Raw genomic sequence first — 18,972 nt, forward strand, 5'->3', positions numbered from 1 at the left:
CCTTGCCAGAGTGCTCAAACTGACAAGTCAGTGAGCTCTGCATAACGCAAACAGCAAAGGCACTACCCCACGCAAGAGTGCTCAACTGCTACAAGAGCAGGAGCGAAATACTCAATCTGCGGACAGCATGCTGTTTCGTTCTTTTTGAACTCATCAGTAATAATAATAATAATAATAATAATGTCTTTGCTCATGGAGTCTTGCTCAGTAGAAAAGTCACACATGCATGCATGGTCTCCCTGCCGCAAATACAGTGCTGGCAACTGAAATCCGACCCCCTGAGCGGTGGGTTCAGTCTCTGCTTCGTAGTTTTACCATCCCGTGTTGGGTCTTTGCGATGTGAGCGCGCCGCTGAGGGGGTCGGATTTCAGTTGGCAGCACTGTACATTCCCCCAGTTCAGATTCACAATTGCATGAGTTTTTAAATTTCGGGCATGACTCACCTTCAGGGTAAAAGAAAGAAAAAAAAACTTTTCCTGTGTAGCCCAGATGGTGGGCCATGCAACGTTTTCAGCAGATCTCGATACCCTGGTTGACTGTTTGTGAAAATGTAATGTAATGTCTGTTACCATGGTTACTACTGCATGTACAGTAAATGTAATGTAATGTCTGCTACTGTCAACTTCGCTAATAACGACTGCGGATATAACGTCAATTCGCAAATAGCGACAGAATTTCCATGCCCAGAGCAAAGTCCCATCCCACTGTAATACATAATAATGAGACTTCGGGTATAACGACACTCGGGAATAAGGACACATTTTTGATGCCCCGCCGAGTGTCGTTATAAGCCAAGTTGACTGTACTGCTACACGTGCAGTAAATGTAAGGATGAATGGGATCATTATAAGTATTCACAAACTGCAATGTAGCAAATTGAGTTTGTGAATACTTACAAGCGTCCGTAGTAGCCTTGGCAACTACGCGTTGGCATGGAACCCATGCGGGAACCGCTGCTAACCACTACAACCGGCCTTTAAGGACACATAAAAAATCTGTATGCATGGCCTCCAACATCAACGGAGTAAGTAGTTGGATCAGAGACCTGGTAAGTACCAGGATCTTGGAAACCACTCTTCAAAATAGACGTGTTGAAATACGGAAAGAACGAAGAGCTGAGTAAACTGACCCAGACTAGCGTCAACAACGTGCAAACTCACAAAGAGTGCCTCCTTGCATAGCAAATGCGCCGTCAGCTCTATAACTATGGCAGCAAATCTAGCGGGGGGGGGGGGGGGGGGGGGAGGAGGGGAGGAGGAAGAACCAACTAACAGTAAGCAGGACTTTGCTGGTGAAATGAGCAGATTTACAAAAGGCAGCAGGCGGCAAAAAAAACCGTGATAAACATGAAGGACTTTGAGTCGGCAAAGATTGCAATGCTTCTAAAAAACTCGTCAACGACATGACTAGGCGAAGCAAAGACGGGGCAAGGTCATGTAGCGCAAGAAGCAGCAGAGAACTAGCGAGCATACACAATCATATAAAAAGTATGCACGAGTATACACAAGGATAGCCATTAGCATTGGAAAAGCGTACAATACTGGAAACACCCATCAGACGGAAGAGCTTAAAGCAGATCTACATTGCTTGGCTTCACCGTATGGATAGGCACACCATTGCATATATACACAAAAACTCCAACACAAACACACATTCACACAGATGCATTCACACACTCACACACACACACACACAAACACACACACACACACACAGACACACACACAGACACACACACATACACACACACACACACACACACACACACACACACACACACACACCAGGGATGCGATGTGTGTTTTAAAGAGAAACGAGTGCGGCAGCTTTAGTACCAGGTACCACGGAGAACATTCATCATTGCGCTCATGTTGCGACCGTGCAAATGATAAAAGAGCAGCACTTGAGCAGGAAACTGCCAGTCATTTGTAACGAAATGGCAGTCACATGTGACAGGAAAATCATGACACTGGCTTGGGCAGAAGGACAATTTGCTATACAAAACATTCAGGATGTGTGGCGAGGCAAAAAAAAACATAGAAATGTATTGACATTGTGTATCACTTGCGCAAGTGTTGTAACCACTTTGAGGCGCAAACACGGTCTTGAGACTAGAGCCGGAATTGACGAAAAGGTGCGTCCCTGTGTCAGAAGCAAACAAATGAGTATCAAAGAGTGAAGTTCAGTCTATCACAATAATTATACATGATAATATGCTAAGACTATCACGCTGGTGTGTGAAGGTGCCTAAGCTAAATAGGCCCGAGCCATAGCAAGGTAGACACACTGAAAATGGTCAGGAGCTGCCAAAGGGACATGGCTCCAATTTCAGTAAGGGTGACAATGGTGAAATACCACAGTCGAATTCAAGGCCCTTGATGAAATACGGTCTCTTAAATCAAGTTTGCGGCCGGCACCAGTTCACATCCCAATGTTTGCAAGTCTAGGCTGCACGGCGCCCGGAGTGGCATTCACTCACTTCATCGGATTTCATTGAGCAGCACTGTCCTTGTAAAATTTCAAACAAAAGGTTGGTGATATTCAAAACAAGCGGGTAGTGTGAGTTTACTTGATATGCCAGGTATGAAGCATAGAAAATCACTTTCATTTTAATGTTAATGTTGCATTCAGTGTATGGTCTTGTGTTTGTTTGTGTGTGTTAGTGTGTGTGTGTGCAGGCGACTCCTCTGCCGCCGCGTGTGCGGCTCGCCCTCTCATGCTGCAAGGCTCACTGTGAGGCCTGTGGTCGGTGCTGCCGCTCTACTCGTGGATTCCAAATCCATAGCTGCCGAAGATGGCTCTCTCGTCGTGCCGATTGAACATGGTCCCTGATCTCTCGGCAGCCTGCCGACTTTCTGCCGTCGCGCGTCGTTTCCATGTTGTCGGCCTCGCGAGAGGACACGTGACCGTATACCAGGACCAGGTGTGGGGGGGGGGACGTGTGTGTGTGTGTGTGCGTGTGTGTGTGCGTGGGTGTGTGTGTGTGTGCGTGTCTGTGTGCATATGTGTGTATGTGTATGTGTATGTGTGTGTATGTGTGTATGTGTGTATGTGTGTGTGTGTGTGTGTGTGTGTGTCTACATGGCTGCAGACAGATGGAACTCTCTTCCACCTGAATGTCGCCAGGCAGGAATTCTTTGCAACAGTTGTTAGCAGCTTACTTGATCACCTAAGCTAGGGTACTCTGTAACTTGACAATAAGTCAGTGGTGTCTGCGCTAGTAAAAAATGAATGCTAATACTACAATCCATGGGATTGCGTATGCTTGATCATCTTTTGTGCATGCCTTGATGCATGACATGTGATGTGATAGTAAAACGCATCGCGCCTGGGTTTCGAATTTTAATCACCACCAGCACCAGCACCAGCACCAGCACGGGATGAGTTTGTATGGATGTGTGTACCTGCACTACAAGTAACAAACATTCACCTTCAGACACGATCGCACTCCGCTAGTAGGCTGTTCATCTGCTCCAGCCGTCCCGCATACTGACCGATGGCTCGGATCATCCTGCACAGCGCGATGTAACCTTGTCTCTCCTTGTCCATGATGATGCCAAGCAGCTCACAGTTATGCTCCCTGTTGCTCTGGTACCGATCTGTGCGTATCAGCTTGTCGATGTTGTGGCCCGTGAGCAAACCTTGCGTCTGCGCTGCTTCACGGATGTCATCCGCGGGGATGCTCTGCAGCCACACGTGAATGTCTGGCATGAAGGACGGGTGGTTGAACGGATTGTCCAGGAACGCATCTGTACGTAATAAGAGTCATAGATACAATGCTGCTGCATTGGACATCCTTCAATAGGTACATTGCAATCCCAAAGAACATCAAAGAAGAAAGAAGCATTAACAAAATACTGCGGCCAGCGATGATCCCTGAGGCAGTCACAAAGAGCCAATATGTTCACAACCTGAAATATATAGATGAGCAGTGAAGATGGACAATGGCCACTTAACCCTTTGTGTACGGACTATACAACTTTCGATCCCCTGGGATCGAAACTTTTCAAAATTTCAATCGATCGGAACTCAATCATTCCTGGGTTATTTCCAAAATCTAAAATATGTACGTCGAAGAGAAAATTCTCAGCTGTCCATTAAACACCACCAAAGTTGAACACATTGCAGTAAAAGTATAGCAACAACGTACCTGTGTGGGACAAAATGGAGAGCATTTCCTTGCTCTTGTCCACATACCCAAGTTCCTCAATGACAACACCGAGATCACGATAAGTCTTTAGGCCACCAGCTCTGAGCAACTCGATGAGCTCCTCATTATGATCAGATACTCCATCCAGGGACCGAATTCTCTTTAGTCTCTCTATTGATGTGCTGTCAGTTATGAGATGTTTCTTGACCACCATCCGTCGCAGTAGATCTGCGTCAACTTTGTTCAACCATGGTTGAATGTCACACACAAACCTCTCCAGGTCAAACGGATTGCCTGTTGCGAAAGCAGCAAAATACAGAAGGCACAGATGACACATGAACACACAACTACACACAACTACATGTCAAGAAACAAAAAAATGAAATTGTACAACACCGATAATACATGGAAAGGAATTTGAGTGGACACACCCATTCCAAGAGCGCTGCACATCCGAACAAGTTCCGTTATTTTACGTTTCGGCACTTGGCCATCATTAGGTGATAAGAACAATGGACACACACACACACACACACACACACACACGCACACGCACACACACACACACGCACATGCACACACACACACACACACACACACACACACACACACACACACACATTCCCAGAACCGCACATCGGCGCGCTTCAGCGATTGTTTCAATGGACAGCTGGGAGTTTTCTCCTCGACCTACAGATCTTAGTTTTTGAATATAACTGAGTTACGATCGATTGAAATCTTGAAAAGTTTCGATCCCAGGGGATCGAAAGTTGTACAGTCCGTACACAAAGGGTTAATCAACAAGAGTACAAGAGTGTCTAAGCATACCCAACCCTTACAAACTGGGGGAAAAAATAAAATTAATAGAGAAGGACGGAGAGAAAGAGAAATTGAGAGAGAAAGAAGTATACACATAGAGATAGTCATGCATGCATAGAAAGATAGATAGACAGACAGAAAGACAAACAGATAGACAGGGAGGGGTAGCCCTTTCCCAAAGATGCCATAATTTTTCGCAACTTACGCTTTTCGCAACAATGCCTAAACAAGTGTGAGTTGCTGAAATCGCATCCATATTTTCAGAAAAAGCTCAAAGGTTGCTAACATTGCAACTTAAAATTGGAGAGTTCTTGTGGAAAACCACTAGAAATGGAGCAGAGATAGCAGAAGTGCAGCGACAGCAAACTCTACACCCTTCTTACTGTGAACCACCACTTTACACAGTGCCAGTGACCTGTTGCATGTATCCTATATCAATCATTCCAGTGCACGGAAAAGAGAATGCACATATCGTAACTTCTGCTGATCTACTGTTTCTCTGAAATGAAACGAGCGAGTATACATTTGTCCGACATACCTTTGGACCCCATGCCAAGGGGCCAAGGTTGCGGAAAAGTTGCAAAGTAGTTCGCGAAAATGAAGAAAGTTGCGAAAGTTGCAATTTCTTCAAAAACAACGAAAAGTTGAGAAAACGGTGGCGAGCATCTTTGGGAAAGGGCTAGAGAGGGGGAAGGTGAGAAAGAGAGAGAGAGAGAGAGAGAGAGAGAGAGAGAGAGAATAGTGAGCGAAAGAGACAGCATTAAAGAATACCAACAGAAGGCAGTGGGAACAGTTCCCAGGAGTCCTAGGAATAGGGTACTTGTTACAACACAGATAGCTGAACAATGAGGTCAGTGATGAATGATCTTAACCAAATCATACAAAACTCACCAGATGACGCCGAACACTGCATGCCAGAACTCACCCCAACATCTATAGACAATACAGCATACAAAACAAACACATACGCACACAGAAAGCAGATCGACAGACGGACACACATACACACAATACTACTTTTATCCATCTGATATGTCAGGAACAAACACGTGGGCATAAAGCCTTTTCACTCATGGATATATAATCCTTCTATTTATAGCATCAGCCACGATGTTGCCCAAACAACAGCCCTTGCAAAACAGTAGTGATGCCCTACGTTACGGGAATACGACGCGAAGAATTCCTGGAACTCTCTTCGCGGTCCGGTAACGTAAAGGACATACAGGTCAAGCCTCCCGGTTTTCGCGGGAAAATCTCGGAGAAACATCAATACTCCCGGGGTCCCGGGGATTTCAAGCAAACTCCAGGAAAAGTCGCATTTTTGCCTGACCCAGGTTTTTCCTGAAAGCTCCAGCGACTCGCCTCCAATATCCCGTTTTTCCAAATAATATTAAAACCAGTATGCACGGTGCATTCTCGCAGTTCGAACTCTGCACAGTACCTTCACATACCTGACAAGCCTAGCCTGCATGATCTGCACCGACAGGCGCGCTAGGCACCCGCCGACTGATCGAACTGCAATGCAAGGTGGAACTGTGCTGTACGCGGAGTCCAGAATCATGTGCCGTTGAACGTTTTTTGGGCGGGAAAAGCACTTTTTCACGTGTTTTATGCCATCCAAGCGTTTTGAGAGAATTCCAGGGATTCTGCATGTCTTATCAAGGGATTGGGATGTTTGTGGTCGGTCGGTTTGAAAGAAAACCTGTTCTGCTCTACGTTCACGGAGAGAAATCACGTTGAATGTGTACTAGGAATTTCCCCGTCCATATTTGGCAGTTTTCTGCCTGTATTTGAATGATATCCAGCAGATCCATGTGAATTTTCTTCACGTGTGCCTCAATGTAGAGAACGTCATCAGCGTAGAAATCTTGACCCAAAACACGCGAAGCCGTAGACTCTAACCCAAACACCTGCTTTCCACGTGATTTTTCTACGTTTCTTGTGAAGCAGAACCTCTCTGATACCAAACATGAGCACTTTATATTTTAGTGTCCATCAAACCTTCGACTCGGCAAACCTACAAGAAAGCACGGCTCCCTACTCCCTACTCTATACACAGTGTTTCGGGGAACTCACCCCTCGTCATGTCACGAGTCAGTTGAGCTTGAGTAGGCTGAGTGAGATTGTGCCCGAGGAGCATCACCTGATCACTTATGTATTGCTCTCCTGGCCCGAACATCACCAGGGATACAAAACGTACAGAGACGCTCCGTTTGCAGCACGACAAACACCCCGTGAACAACAGATAGCAGCATGAGTCAGTTTCGCTCCTGGACGGTGACAACAGACGTCGAGGACCCTCGGGCATTCACAATGCCTGTCACCTCCAAACCAGCTGGGCACAATGGACCGAGTCCCCAGGCTTGTCAATCGTGATCTTGATGTTTTTATGCCGAGCAAAGGTCCGATTAAACTCTTGGTAAATATTAAAACACAGGTCGCAAGCCTCTGTCTACGGGAACTAGCATTTTCCTTTACAAAGCGAATATTGGCATTCCGAGAAAAAGTAATAAATTTATGAAATAGATATCATATCTTACCGGCCGCATGAGTATGATGAGGAGGTATTTTGCACTGTGAGTACCGAGGACAGTGTTTCACCGCCCTGTAGACAGTGTTTGCAGCCGGTAGTTCTGGTAGCACATCGTCCACCAGGCTCAGCACCACACTGTCAGGTAGGTCGCAAATGCCCTGGCGGAACATGTCGGCTGCATCACTCGTGCGATGTTCATTCATGACATCATCCTTGAAGGCTTCCCCCAACTGTCCTCTCTGGTTCAGCCTCAGCGAGCACTCTACCAGAGGGAAGGCTTGGGTAAGCAAGATACAGTGCTGATAGAGAGCAAAGCAAAGACGAGAGGCTCGACGACGTTCTTCAATCGTACCTTCAGCACAAGAAAGCAGACATGCAAGTAAAAATATACACCATGCAGTATAAGTTTGTTTAGAAAGTTATGGTCAGTCCATGGCTTGATTAGCACAGAATTTGGGTATGTATCACAACGTACTACAGTGCATAGACGTATACTAAACACACGCATATGCACACATGTGCATGCATGTATACACACCCAAACGCACACCCACCCTCACACACACACACACACACACACACACACACACACCACGCACACCACGCACACCACACACACCACACGTACACACAAACACACACACACACACACACACACTTGTACGTGTTGCTCACTGCCAAAACTGGTCATGTGGGTGTCCCCGAGAGAGGGGAGAGAGACTCAAAAGGAATCTTGGAAAGATGACTCAATTGGCTATTGAACCGCCCAACGGCCGACACCCCCTGAAATCCCCAAACTATGGGTGGACTTGGGAAATGCTCACACTTATGGGCTCACCACACGTCAGTAAGTGGGTGAGGAAAGGGTGCAGAAAAAGGATTGACGGCATCAAGGTATCCGTCCTGGGATCCAACTGCAGTTACCCCTGCCCCCAGTGAAGGTAATACTTGCTACTAGTGTGGGTGGCTGAATCAGAGTGGATCTGATATAATCTTCACTAGCACCATCGATTACACAAGAGTTAATCTAGCCAGAAGCAATCCATGGTCAGCAGGTATGTATACTTCAAAGAGAAAGTACATGTACCCTGAAACCAACAAAGGTGGTAGGTACAACATTACACCGTCAAGCAGCCGAGCCTGTTGGCAACAGATCCAACACTATCTGGCATAAATGTACCCACCAACAGAACTAGCTGGCACACACACACATGCACACACACACACACACACACACACACACACACACACACACACACACACACACACACACACACACACATACACACACACACACACACACACAAGTTGACTTCTATCTCACACATACACACACACATACACACACATACACACACATACACACACATACACACACATACACACACACACATACACACACACATACACAGACACACACATACACACACATACACACACACATATACACACACACATACACACACACATACATTCACACACATACACACACATACACACATGCACGCACGCACAAACACACCCACCCATGATAAACATTGCAAACTTACTGGCATTCTGGCAATCAGCTGAGTCAGCATACTCGTGTGTCAAGCGTGGGTCTTTGCGACGTTGATCAGCACCAACATCCTTCGCAGCAGGAGGAAAGAGATGCGTGGCACGGATGTGGTCGCTAGCAAGAAATGCCATCACGGCATTCAGATCTCCTTGCTGGTCTAGCTTCTGAAGATGCTTACTGCTACTTAGCTGCTCATCATCTTCAAACACCTGGTCGACTCTAGAGCCGGGTGACAAATGCTGTGGCAGCTTCAAGATGTGATGCCAGACCTTCTCCTGGAAGCGCGCGACGTCTTGCTGGTTGTAGCCACGTGTCACGACGTTGAGTGCCAGCTGTCCGGCGGGGATCTCTACCAGCGTGTCGACCTGTGGATAGCGATTCATGACGACACGTATGCCACCTTGCCAAACTGGGCATCTATCTCCGCTCTCACAGAGCTTGGTCAGGATGGAGTGCTGGATGGCTGGCATCAAGGCTGCACTTATGGCAATCCCGGATCTGCAGTGCAGGCGGCGACCGGTGTAGTAGCGGTGAATCTTCTCATCGGCAACTGGCCAGTGGGCAGCTGTGCGGCTCTCTGCCTGGGCTGGCAGTATCATCACCTCATTGCCGTGATCCGTTAGATGACACATTCCCAGCTGCTGCGCAATCTCAAGCACCTGATCCCCGGTTAACTTTACCGGAGAGTTGGTACAGTTGCCCAGAACCTGCTCGACATTGCTGCGCTTCGCAAAGCCAAACTCATTACAAGTGATGAACGATGATCGTTGATAGGTGGGTGTGTAAAGTTTGCTGGTGATGTCACTCATCAGCCAGGTTGGTTCCAGCACCACAAGTTGCACCTGGGCAAAAAAGAAAAGACACACACATACACTCAAATAAATAGGTACCCATAGGACAAACAGACACTCACACACACTCATACACACACATACGCGCACACACATACACACACACACACCGAGACACACGAAGACAGACATACAGAGAGACAGACAGAGAGACAGACAGAAAGACAGACAGACAGATAGAGTGACAGACACAGAAACAAAGAAAACAGATTCGGAGCCACAAATTCATCTGTCACTTCTTTGTAGGTACACGTTTCAATTCTGTGCACCTTATAAACGTGCAGGCAGGCACAGTGGGTTGGTCTAAGACCATGATTGAGAAACGAGAGGTACCAGGTTCAAGTCCTGCTTGGAAGCGGAAGGATTCTTTCCAACCGTGCTGCGACCCACACACTTTCCAACCGTGCTGCGACCCACAGTTAATTGGGAACTCGTGGCCTGGCATGAGTAAAGCCTAGTTCACATTCGACGGGGCGCGACGGGCTGCGACGTAAGGATCGACGGGAAGCGACGGGACGGTCTGACGGCGTCCAATGTGAACACCAGGAACGGGAACGAAACCGTACTACCGTACAGATCAGGAAGCGACGGGAAGAGTTGGATCGATCCAACTTTTCATACCGTACACGGGCGTAGACGGGGACGCAAGCATACAAAACGGCTGCAATTCGAGTGTGAACAGGAGACGGCGTCGTACGCCGACTACTCCCGATTCGTACTTGGAAATTTTTAGCATTTCGAACACTGCGCTTCCCATGATAACTCACAGAATGGCTAGCACGACTTGAGTTGAATTTTAGCAGCATAAGAACTCATGTCACTTATTGTATTTAGGGATAGTTCAGAAGCGTGACAGACGAACTATTCTATCATTTCCTGGGGCTATTGTTTGAATTCCACAACTTTCAGGGCTAATTTTTTGGTCTTCATGAAAAACTGGTACTGTGAACTTGATTCCGCTTCTTTCAAGGAGAAATAGTTGAAAAGAAGTCCCGAAAAAAGAGAAATTAGGTTCGAAAGTTACCCCGTCACGGACCGTGCCTTATGACTCACGCCGTTCGACGTTGAACGTCGCAACGACTGCTGCATGTCGTGTCATACGAATTGTACAGGATTTTACAGCTCACCCCAGCTCTCCCGACAAGCCCTTACGTCCCGTACCGTCGGCGTTGCGTCGAATATGAACTAGGCTAAAAACATGGATGTGGCAAATGGGATTTAGGCTTTTGGCCTATGGTTGGTGGATCTGATCTATCCTCCCCCACCGTTTACGAGCCGCATCTGACGCCTGATCATGGGGTGGTAGCGTCCCACGGAAGTGGAAAGGTGGTTCTTGACCAGGGAGTTGTACGACTCCTTGTTCTTGACCTACCCGGTACGCGAACTCGTCGAATTTTTTATTTTATTTTATAAACTCGAAACTCGGGTATTGAGCCAATAATAAAAGTAGAAAGGAAAAGGACATATGGAAACGAGTTAAGAGTAACTCTCCACCACTGTAACTAGATACTATATACAGACTATATACCTTCCAAGTTGGAAGGCTGTCGGTTAGCGCTACGGAGATGTGTTGAAGCTAGGTGTCAGGACGTCGAATGTCTCAGTACTCTGTCAGTTTTGTGCCTAGTTGTTGCACTTTCTGACTGTATATAGTATCTAGTTACAGTGGTGGAGAGTTACTCTTAACTCGTTTCCATATGTCCTTTTCCTTTCTACTTTTATAAACTCACGCATATTTTGCTTAGCACACACACACACTTGAACCCTCCACAGATTATGTGACCTATATAATGTGTTTTACATTGATATCATTTTTCCTGTCCACTTTTGCACTCGCTGCACTGTGCATATTGCTACGTGGTACGTTTTCTGCTACCCACTTGACATGTGGGCAGCAGAAAACGTACCACCTAAATTAGTATTCCTGCTGATGCTGTACACACGGCACCCTCACGACACATGCTGCTACACACACATGCTCACATACATTGCAGCTCTCACCTTGTGAATCCCTTCATTTTTTTTGTCACAAAGAAACTGGGCCCGACAATGGATCGCTAGCTGAAGTTTTTTTGTGAAATGCATGGGTTTAGTCTCAACATTAAAAAGTATGGGACTGATTCTCGAGATGATGACACACCAGCAATTGTCAAGCTAGAGAATCAATCACAGACACCAGTTGTAGATAGCTCAGCCACACAACAGGAAAGCAACAGTGCAACTATATAGGTACCGTGCTCCCGAAAATGTCTCAATGTCTACAAGTAGAGTTCGCTTACACAGCAACAGACACTAGCACTCTTTTCGTTCGAGTCCTGGTGGTGACAGTCAATTTTTTCTCCAGACTTTTCCTGTTTGCGTCTTTCCCTCAAACCAGTGAATACTCTTTTTTTAAATGTTTATTATAAAAACATACCAGAGGCCAAGCTAATATTTTCCTTTCTTTACCCGATGTGCACACTCAAGCTGGATTCAAATTTATTTTCATTCCTTGGTGCTCACCGCTTTAACACGCTCCCCGAATCCTTCGCTAGGCATTTCCCAAATCGGCCGGCCGAAACATTCGCCGAAAACAGTGGCTTTGAAGAAATCACCGATCTTTTCGCCGGATATGCAATTTTCCGACTGAATACGCCGAAAATCGATCTTTTAGTGCCTTTATAGCATGCAAATACAATTTCTGTAACCATTATCTGCGAAACGTGACTGCGACTTTAGGCATTTCCGAGATCGGTCAGCAAGAAAAGGACTCGAAATCAATGGCTATCAAGAAATTCCCGATAATTGCACCAAATTTACAAAATTTCGTGATGAAATCGCCAAAAATTGATGTTTCAGTGCCTCAATAACGTGCATGTACATGTACGTGTATACTGGGATAGGTAACTTCAAGTACTGCTTTGAGCCAAATTCTGACTTTGGGGCTTCTATAATATGGCCGAATTCGGACATTCTTTGTCCACCCTGCACTCACTCGTTGCGCACACATCCGCACACTCACTCATACGTGTACACCACTATTGAACACGTGAACATTGCCAGTGGGGGCCACCACAGCACAGCGCCCCAACTTATTGTCTTTGCACACAATTCCGTGGTCATGACTATACAGAACCATTGCCTAGTCTAACAAAAACTCCAGCTACGTACAACCAGAAAACCACGCCAGACCAATATGCATCCGCACACTCTAGAAAAATCAAATCACTAGAATAATCAAAGCGATGATGTATGAAATTGCATGATGATTTCTGGGGTGGGGGGGGGGGGGGGGGGGGTGGGCACTCTCACTCAACTCTCCGCACAAAGACAAAAGAGGCCGACCCTGCATTCGTCACCTCCTTTTATCCCACACCGTGCTCCCTCAAACCCGTTCCTGGGTGGACAGAGAACACTATTTCTCTGCTAATTCTTATACTGTGACGTCAACCACAGAGAAGTGACATTTCACTCAGCCGATCGAAAAGCCGGTTAGGCGAAAAAATCGGGCCAATTTGGGAAAGGCCTACCCTACCCTTCGCAATACTCATATCCCCAATTCATTTCGCCAGGAACTTCACACACTGTTTCATCTTGGGCATCCTGTACGAAGACCTCAGGGCCTGTTCGGAATGCCCAAGTAAAAATAATAAAATACAATATCATGCAGGGTTCTACCCAAAGAAGGGTAGGGGGCACAGCGCTCCCCTTCTCCTATTGACCGCCTGCCTCCCTGTGAAGAAGTGGCGCTCCTTACTCATTTGTCCATTTTGGTGTGTTTGCTGGCCATTCAACGAGAAATGTGGACGATAGTATCAGATGGTTTATAAAGGCACACATATCTGGTGTGAAGTCGGGGTACGTTGCATTTTGGGTGACAAGTCTATTTTGGAAAATGGAAAAAATGGGTTACAGGGTGTTTCCTCAGCCCCCCCCCCCCCCCCCCCTACTATTTTCACCTGCTAGAAACCTGAATAGCAATGAATAAAACTAATTATGAACTCATAACCATGACTTGTGTGAACTAATTATTATTATTATTAAAATGAAAAATGTCCAGGACGTTTTCTCGTGACTATCATCAGTGGAACATCGTCACATAGTGAGAATGACTAAAACATCAAGTTACGTAGCTAGAATAATATGACAAGGAGCGGAAGAATGTAGCAGCTCACGGTGGTTATGAGTGCACAATTAGTTATATTCATTGCTATTTTACGACTGTTGTCTCCTCATTGGTTATTAGAAACCTGCATACAATACAATACATGCGTGCGTGTATGCACGCACAAATACGCACAGATAGACACTACATATATGCACACGCACACATTTACCTCGGCTTTCTGGTGTAGATCATGGAGATCTTGCTCCAGGTCGACCGCAATGGCTACCATTCTTTTCACCAGTTTCCAACCTTCTGCTTCGAACTTTTCACCTAAGATGAGATTGGCCAGCAGTGTATCCTTGAACTTAACGCGGAAGTACTCGACTGCGGACATGGGAGTATCTGGTTCCTGTTGCACGTCACGGCATGTCAAAACAGAATGCACAAATTGGCACAATTTAATAACAAAAAAATCAACAAGCCCTAAATGAAATCCTAAGAGACGGATAGACAGTAACAGCAGTAGAGCCATGTGCAAATAATTCCCCAAATCATATAACTGGTAGTGTAATTAATATCGTGTGCCACAGCAACCGGAATGGGTGCCGTTAGTGCAGCACTCTTAGGACATTAGTATACCTTATGCGCATATTTAATTAAAAAGGCGACGTGGAGACAATTATTTTGAAAACAATGCAATGAATAAAACTATATGCACACTGATATCACAATCGTAGCAACGAATAAAGTGTTTCAGAACGTTTTCTTGTCACAAAAATCAATGGAATTTGTGACTTAAAGGAATGCTGAAACTACAAGAGGATTTATACACTTGGACTTCACTTCGAGATTCACTTCGCAATCACACACACTTGTACCATCCTTCTGTCTGAAACCAGACTGTTCTGCAGGCAGATATTTGTCGAGATGTTTGTATAGAGCTCTGTGCGCCAGTCGTTCCTGAATCTTAGAAGTGACCGATAGAAGGGAGAACCCTGTGTATGTGTGTGTGTGTGTGTCCTTCCAACTTCAAGACGGGACTTCATGGTAGTTTTTATAGCCAATAATGACAGCAGTTCTCATAAATATCAGCTTCGCCGTTTTTCAACACACCAACATTTCACAGATTGGGGTACACCATGCAGTTGAGTATGACTCGGTACTCGAATGAAAACATAGAAATTGCATGAAGGTATGGAAAAGGCGGCGTGGCTTGTGACAGAATACCGTCGACTTATAATCAGGAAAATGAGGTAAAGTCAACTTCGCTAGTAACGACTGCGGATATAACGACAATTCGTGAATAACGACAGAATTTCCATGCCCAGAGCAAAGTCCCATCCCACTGTAATACATAACAATTAGACTTCAGGTATAACGACACTTCGCGAATAAGGACACCTTTTTGATGCCCCGCCGCCGAGTGTCGTTATAAGCGAAGTTGACTGTATATGGCATTTGTACCTTTCCCGAAGCTTGCACGCCACAGGGTTTTCTGGCTGCGTCTCCATCTGGTACTCTGCAAATATTGTCATCGGAGTCAGTTTCAGCCGAAGATGATGAACTTGTTATCCCACCATGGACCGGGATCACGACGGGAACCTGGTGACAGATGATAGTTCACCAGTGCAGATGAAGAATATATAATACGCACACACACACATGCATGCACGCACACACGCACGTTCACACACACACACACACACACACACACACACACACACACACACACACTCAGTATTGTATAGCATCGTACCTGCAGTTCTATATAGATAGTTTGTTGGATCTGTCCGTCTGCCTTTCTTATGCAGAGGCGTTATCATAGCATCTCGCCAGTCACGAGGTATCTGGCCTGCGCAAATTTGTATCCCTGTTCATGGTCTGGCCTGGGGGAAAAAGGCGAGCTCCAGTGGGAGCAAACTGATAGTGGAGTACGTCATTCAGTGGACTCGGTACTTGGACAAACACACAGAAATTACACGACAAAGGCCTGGAAATGGGGGTGCGATGTATAACAGAATACAACTTATAATTGGGGAAATGCGGTACATTACCAAATAGCGGTAGCGACCTCGGCGAAAATTTTAAAAATAAGTTTGGTTTCTCCCACACTGGAGCTCGCGGGGAAGCGCGAGCTCCAGTGTGGGAGCAACCAAACTTCCTTATAAATGCGGTACATGTTCATAATAATAGGTCTACCTTTGCCGAAGCTTGCACGCCGCAAGGTTGGCTGACAGCGTCTCCACCTGTTACTCTGCACACATTGTCATCGGAGTCAGTTTCAGCCGAAGATGATGAACTTGTTATCCCACCTTGGGCGGACATCATAAAGGGAACCTGGTGACAGATAATAGTTCACCAGTGCAGATGAAGAATATTATAATACGCACACGCGCAGCCGCGCGCGCGCACGCACGCACGCAGGCAGGCAGGCACGTACGCACGCACGCCCACGCACACACGCCCACGCACACACGCATGCACGCACGCCCACACATGAAGTGAAAGTAGGGTGCGGTTTGACATTTTTGTGCTCCGAGGATTAGCCTCGAGGTGCGTCTCTCTACAGAACTACCCCTCCCCATTATTGCTTAGAACTAATAGAAGAGACCAACAGTACCAATGGCGACAAACGAAGGCATGGACCTGGCTTTGGTTGGCTACGAGGAGCTCATCAAGATCGGCGAGCAAATGTCTGTGGATAAAGCCTCGAGCCTCTCCCGGCCGGATCTGGTGAGCGAGCTGAGGAAGCGTGGAGTGGGCGTGTTGGCGCAGAGTTCGCTACCCACATCGGAGCTCCAACTTGCAATTGTAAGCCTTACTGACTCAATTAGCTGCATGTCACTGGAAATTGTCTCCTTGAGACAGGATAGAGCCGACAAAATCCTGAGTCTGGAATTAGAAGTGCAACAACTCAGGCGGGAAGTTCAGGGGCTCCAACAACCGGAAATCTGTGTACACCCTCTCGTACAGGAAGCACAGCAAAATTTGGCAATGTCCGGCGGGAAGTTGTACAGCACCGCCGTAGGAGACTTGAATCCCCCACGTGCACGCACCCATATTTCCTCTGGTCCTATGCAGTACACACAGGGTAGTACGGGTTCTAGTACTCACCATATGACCCCCGCTCACACCACCCCCAGCCATTTGTCGCAGCCTGTTTTGTCAATGCATGGCACCAGACCACACCCACCTGAGCAATCCAACCCAGGGTCGAGTGCTGCAGGTGCAGAGTGGTCGGAAGTCACACGCCGTAGGGTTACGTCACGGTACGTGAAACCTCAGCCCCGGGCAGCCGACCCGCGTGTGCTAACAGGGCCTGAACGTACAAAGAAGCTTGTTCTGTACGTTGGAAATGTCAGTCCGGGTTGCAGGGCAGAGTCAATAACAGCGTGGTGCAAGGCCCGCCAAGTTGACGTACTGAACTGTTCGATTTCAGAAAACACGTACCTGGGTACTTGCCATGCTCGCGTAACCGTGGCAGCATCGGACGAGGACAAAGTTCTCGACTCCAAATTCTGGCCGGCCACCATCCAGCACACAGTGCGAAAGTGGCGCTTTGCTGATGCCCAAGGTAACAAGTCGTCTTCTACTTCGCGGCGAGGCAGTGATGATCAATCCTGAACTGTCATGCTAACAAACCAACATACACAACGATGCAGCAACAACGACTAAATCCCAACGCCCCTGTATTCACCCCACGATCGAAACTAGCCCACCGGCTCTACCCCGCTCAGCCCTCCTCTGGCCGACCCGCACACATTGCATGTCCAGCGCTAAATTCATCAGCGTTCCCTTTTTTCCCTAAATCCCAGCGTGATTTAACCCTAGTATCTCTGAATTGTCGCTCTGTTGTCAACAAGTTGTCTGAGCTCTGCGTTATTGCCGAATGTGCTAAGCCTGACATAATCTGCCTAACAGAGACGTGGCTCTGTCCCTCGAACCCGCTCTCACTGTCAGGCTATATCTGCATCCGCAGAGATCGACCTCCGGAAGACAATCGGTCAGCGCATTGTAGCCGTGGGTATGGGGGTGTTGCCGTACTTGTCCGTTCGGACTCCTTTCCGTACGTCTCCCCTCGTGCCGACCTTCAACGCCCTGGCTGCGAGTCTGTGTGGCTTGAACTTGGCTCCCCCTCTACTCAATCTCAGAATCCCATCTTACTATGCTGCATGTATCGACCACCCTCACAGAGCACAATGCAATTGTCGTACTTTTGTGACATGTTTGTTGAGGCATTACAGTCAGTCTGTCTAGATTCTTATGATCTGTTAGTGACTGGCGATTTCAACGCCCACAACTCAAGCTGGTGTCCCACCGATTCTACCTCGAAGGCTGGTGATCTCCTTAGCACAGTATTTTCTGCTCTTGGGCTCCACCAGATGGTTGACTTCCCCACTCATTCCTCGCCTAATGGCTCTGTTTCGTGTCTGGACTTGGTGATCACCAACCGACCACGCCTCGTGCGCTCAATTGATCAAGCACCTCCCTTGGGTATGTCTGACCATATACAGATTGTTTGCACTTTATGTTACGCCCCTATTTCGAACTACTTCCCCAACTCTTCCACTGGTCCTCCCTCTTCACTGTATCGCTTCAAACAAGTACCTTCGCACCTTTGGCAATTAATCAACGCTGATTTAGCTGGCCACAACTGGTCCTCTCTGAACTCGTACACTGATGTTAATGACGCACTTCATCACTTTGATTGTGAGCTCCAGTCCGCCTTCCGTCGTCACCTCACCTCATTCGGAGCCACCCACACTGTGACATCTCCACGACCCCGCATGCAATCTCCACCATGGGTTACTGCTGAGCTCAGGTCTGCTGTAAAACGCAAGCGTGATCTATACAGTGTGTACAAAAAATATCCGACAGCAGTAAATCATGCAGCTTATAACCGACAAAGGAATGCTGTAAAGCACCTGTCTCGGCAAGCACATCGTCAATATATACGCTCCATCCAAGCATCAC

The 18,972-nt window shown here is 47.0% G+C and overlaps 1 protein-coding gene across 1 annotated transcript in view; it reads right to left on the reverse strand.

Annotated features, from left to right (window-relative positions):
- Nucleotides 1–1,047: 1,047 nt before the first annotated feature.
- The window catches only part of LOC135820829 (uncharacterized), a 46,357-nt gene continuing 28,432 nt past the window's right edge, over nt 1,048–18,972 (reverse strand). Inside the window, exons 15-23 of the mRNA XM_065333868.1 lie at nt 16,198–16,335; nt 15,463–15,600; nt 14,228–14,407; nt 9,053–9,902; nt 7,510–7,854; nt 5,861–5,902; nt 4,151–4,444; nt 3,431–3,749; nt 1,048–2,142 (exon numbers count right to left, since the gene is read on the reverse strand). Of these exons, the coding sequence (XP_065189940.1) occupies nt 3,433–3,749; nt 4,151–4,444; nt 5,861–5,902; nt 7,510–7,854; nt 9,053–9,902; nt 14,228–14,407; nt 15,463–15,600; nt 16,198–16,335 (2,304 nt within the window). The 3' untranslated portion in view covers nt 1,048–2,142; nt 3,431–3,432. The remainder of the gene's footprint in view (nt 2,143–3,430; nt 3,750–4,150; nt 4,445–5,860; nt 5,903–7,509; nt 7,855–9,052; nt 9,903–14,227; nt 14,408–15,462; nt 15,601–16,197; nt 16,336–18,972) is intronic.

This window comes from Sycon ciliatum, chromosome 7, assembly GCF_964019385.1.
Source record: "Sycon ciliatum chromosome 7, ocSycCili1.1, whole genome shotgun sequence".
Classification (NCBI taxonomy): domain Eukaryota; kingdom Metazoa; phylum Porifera; class Calcarea; order Leucosolenida; family Sycettidae; genus Sycon; species Sycon ciliatum.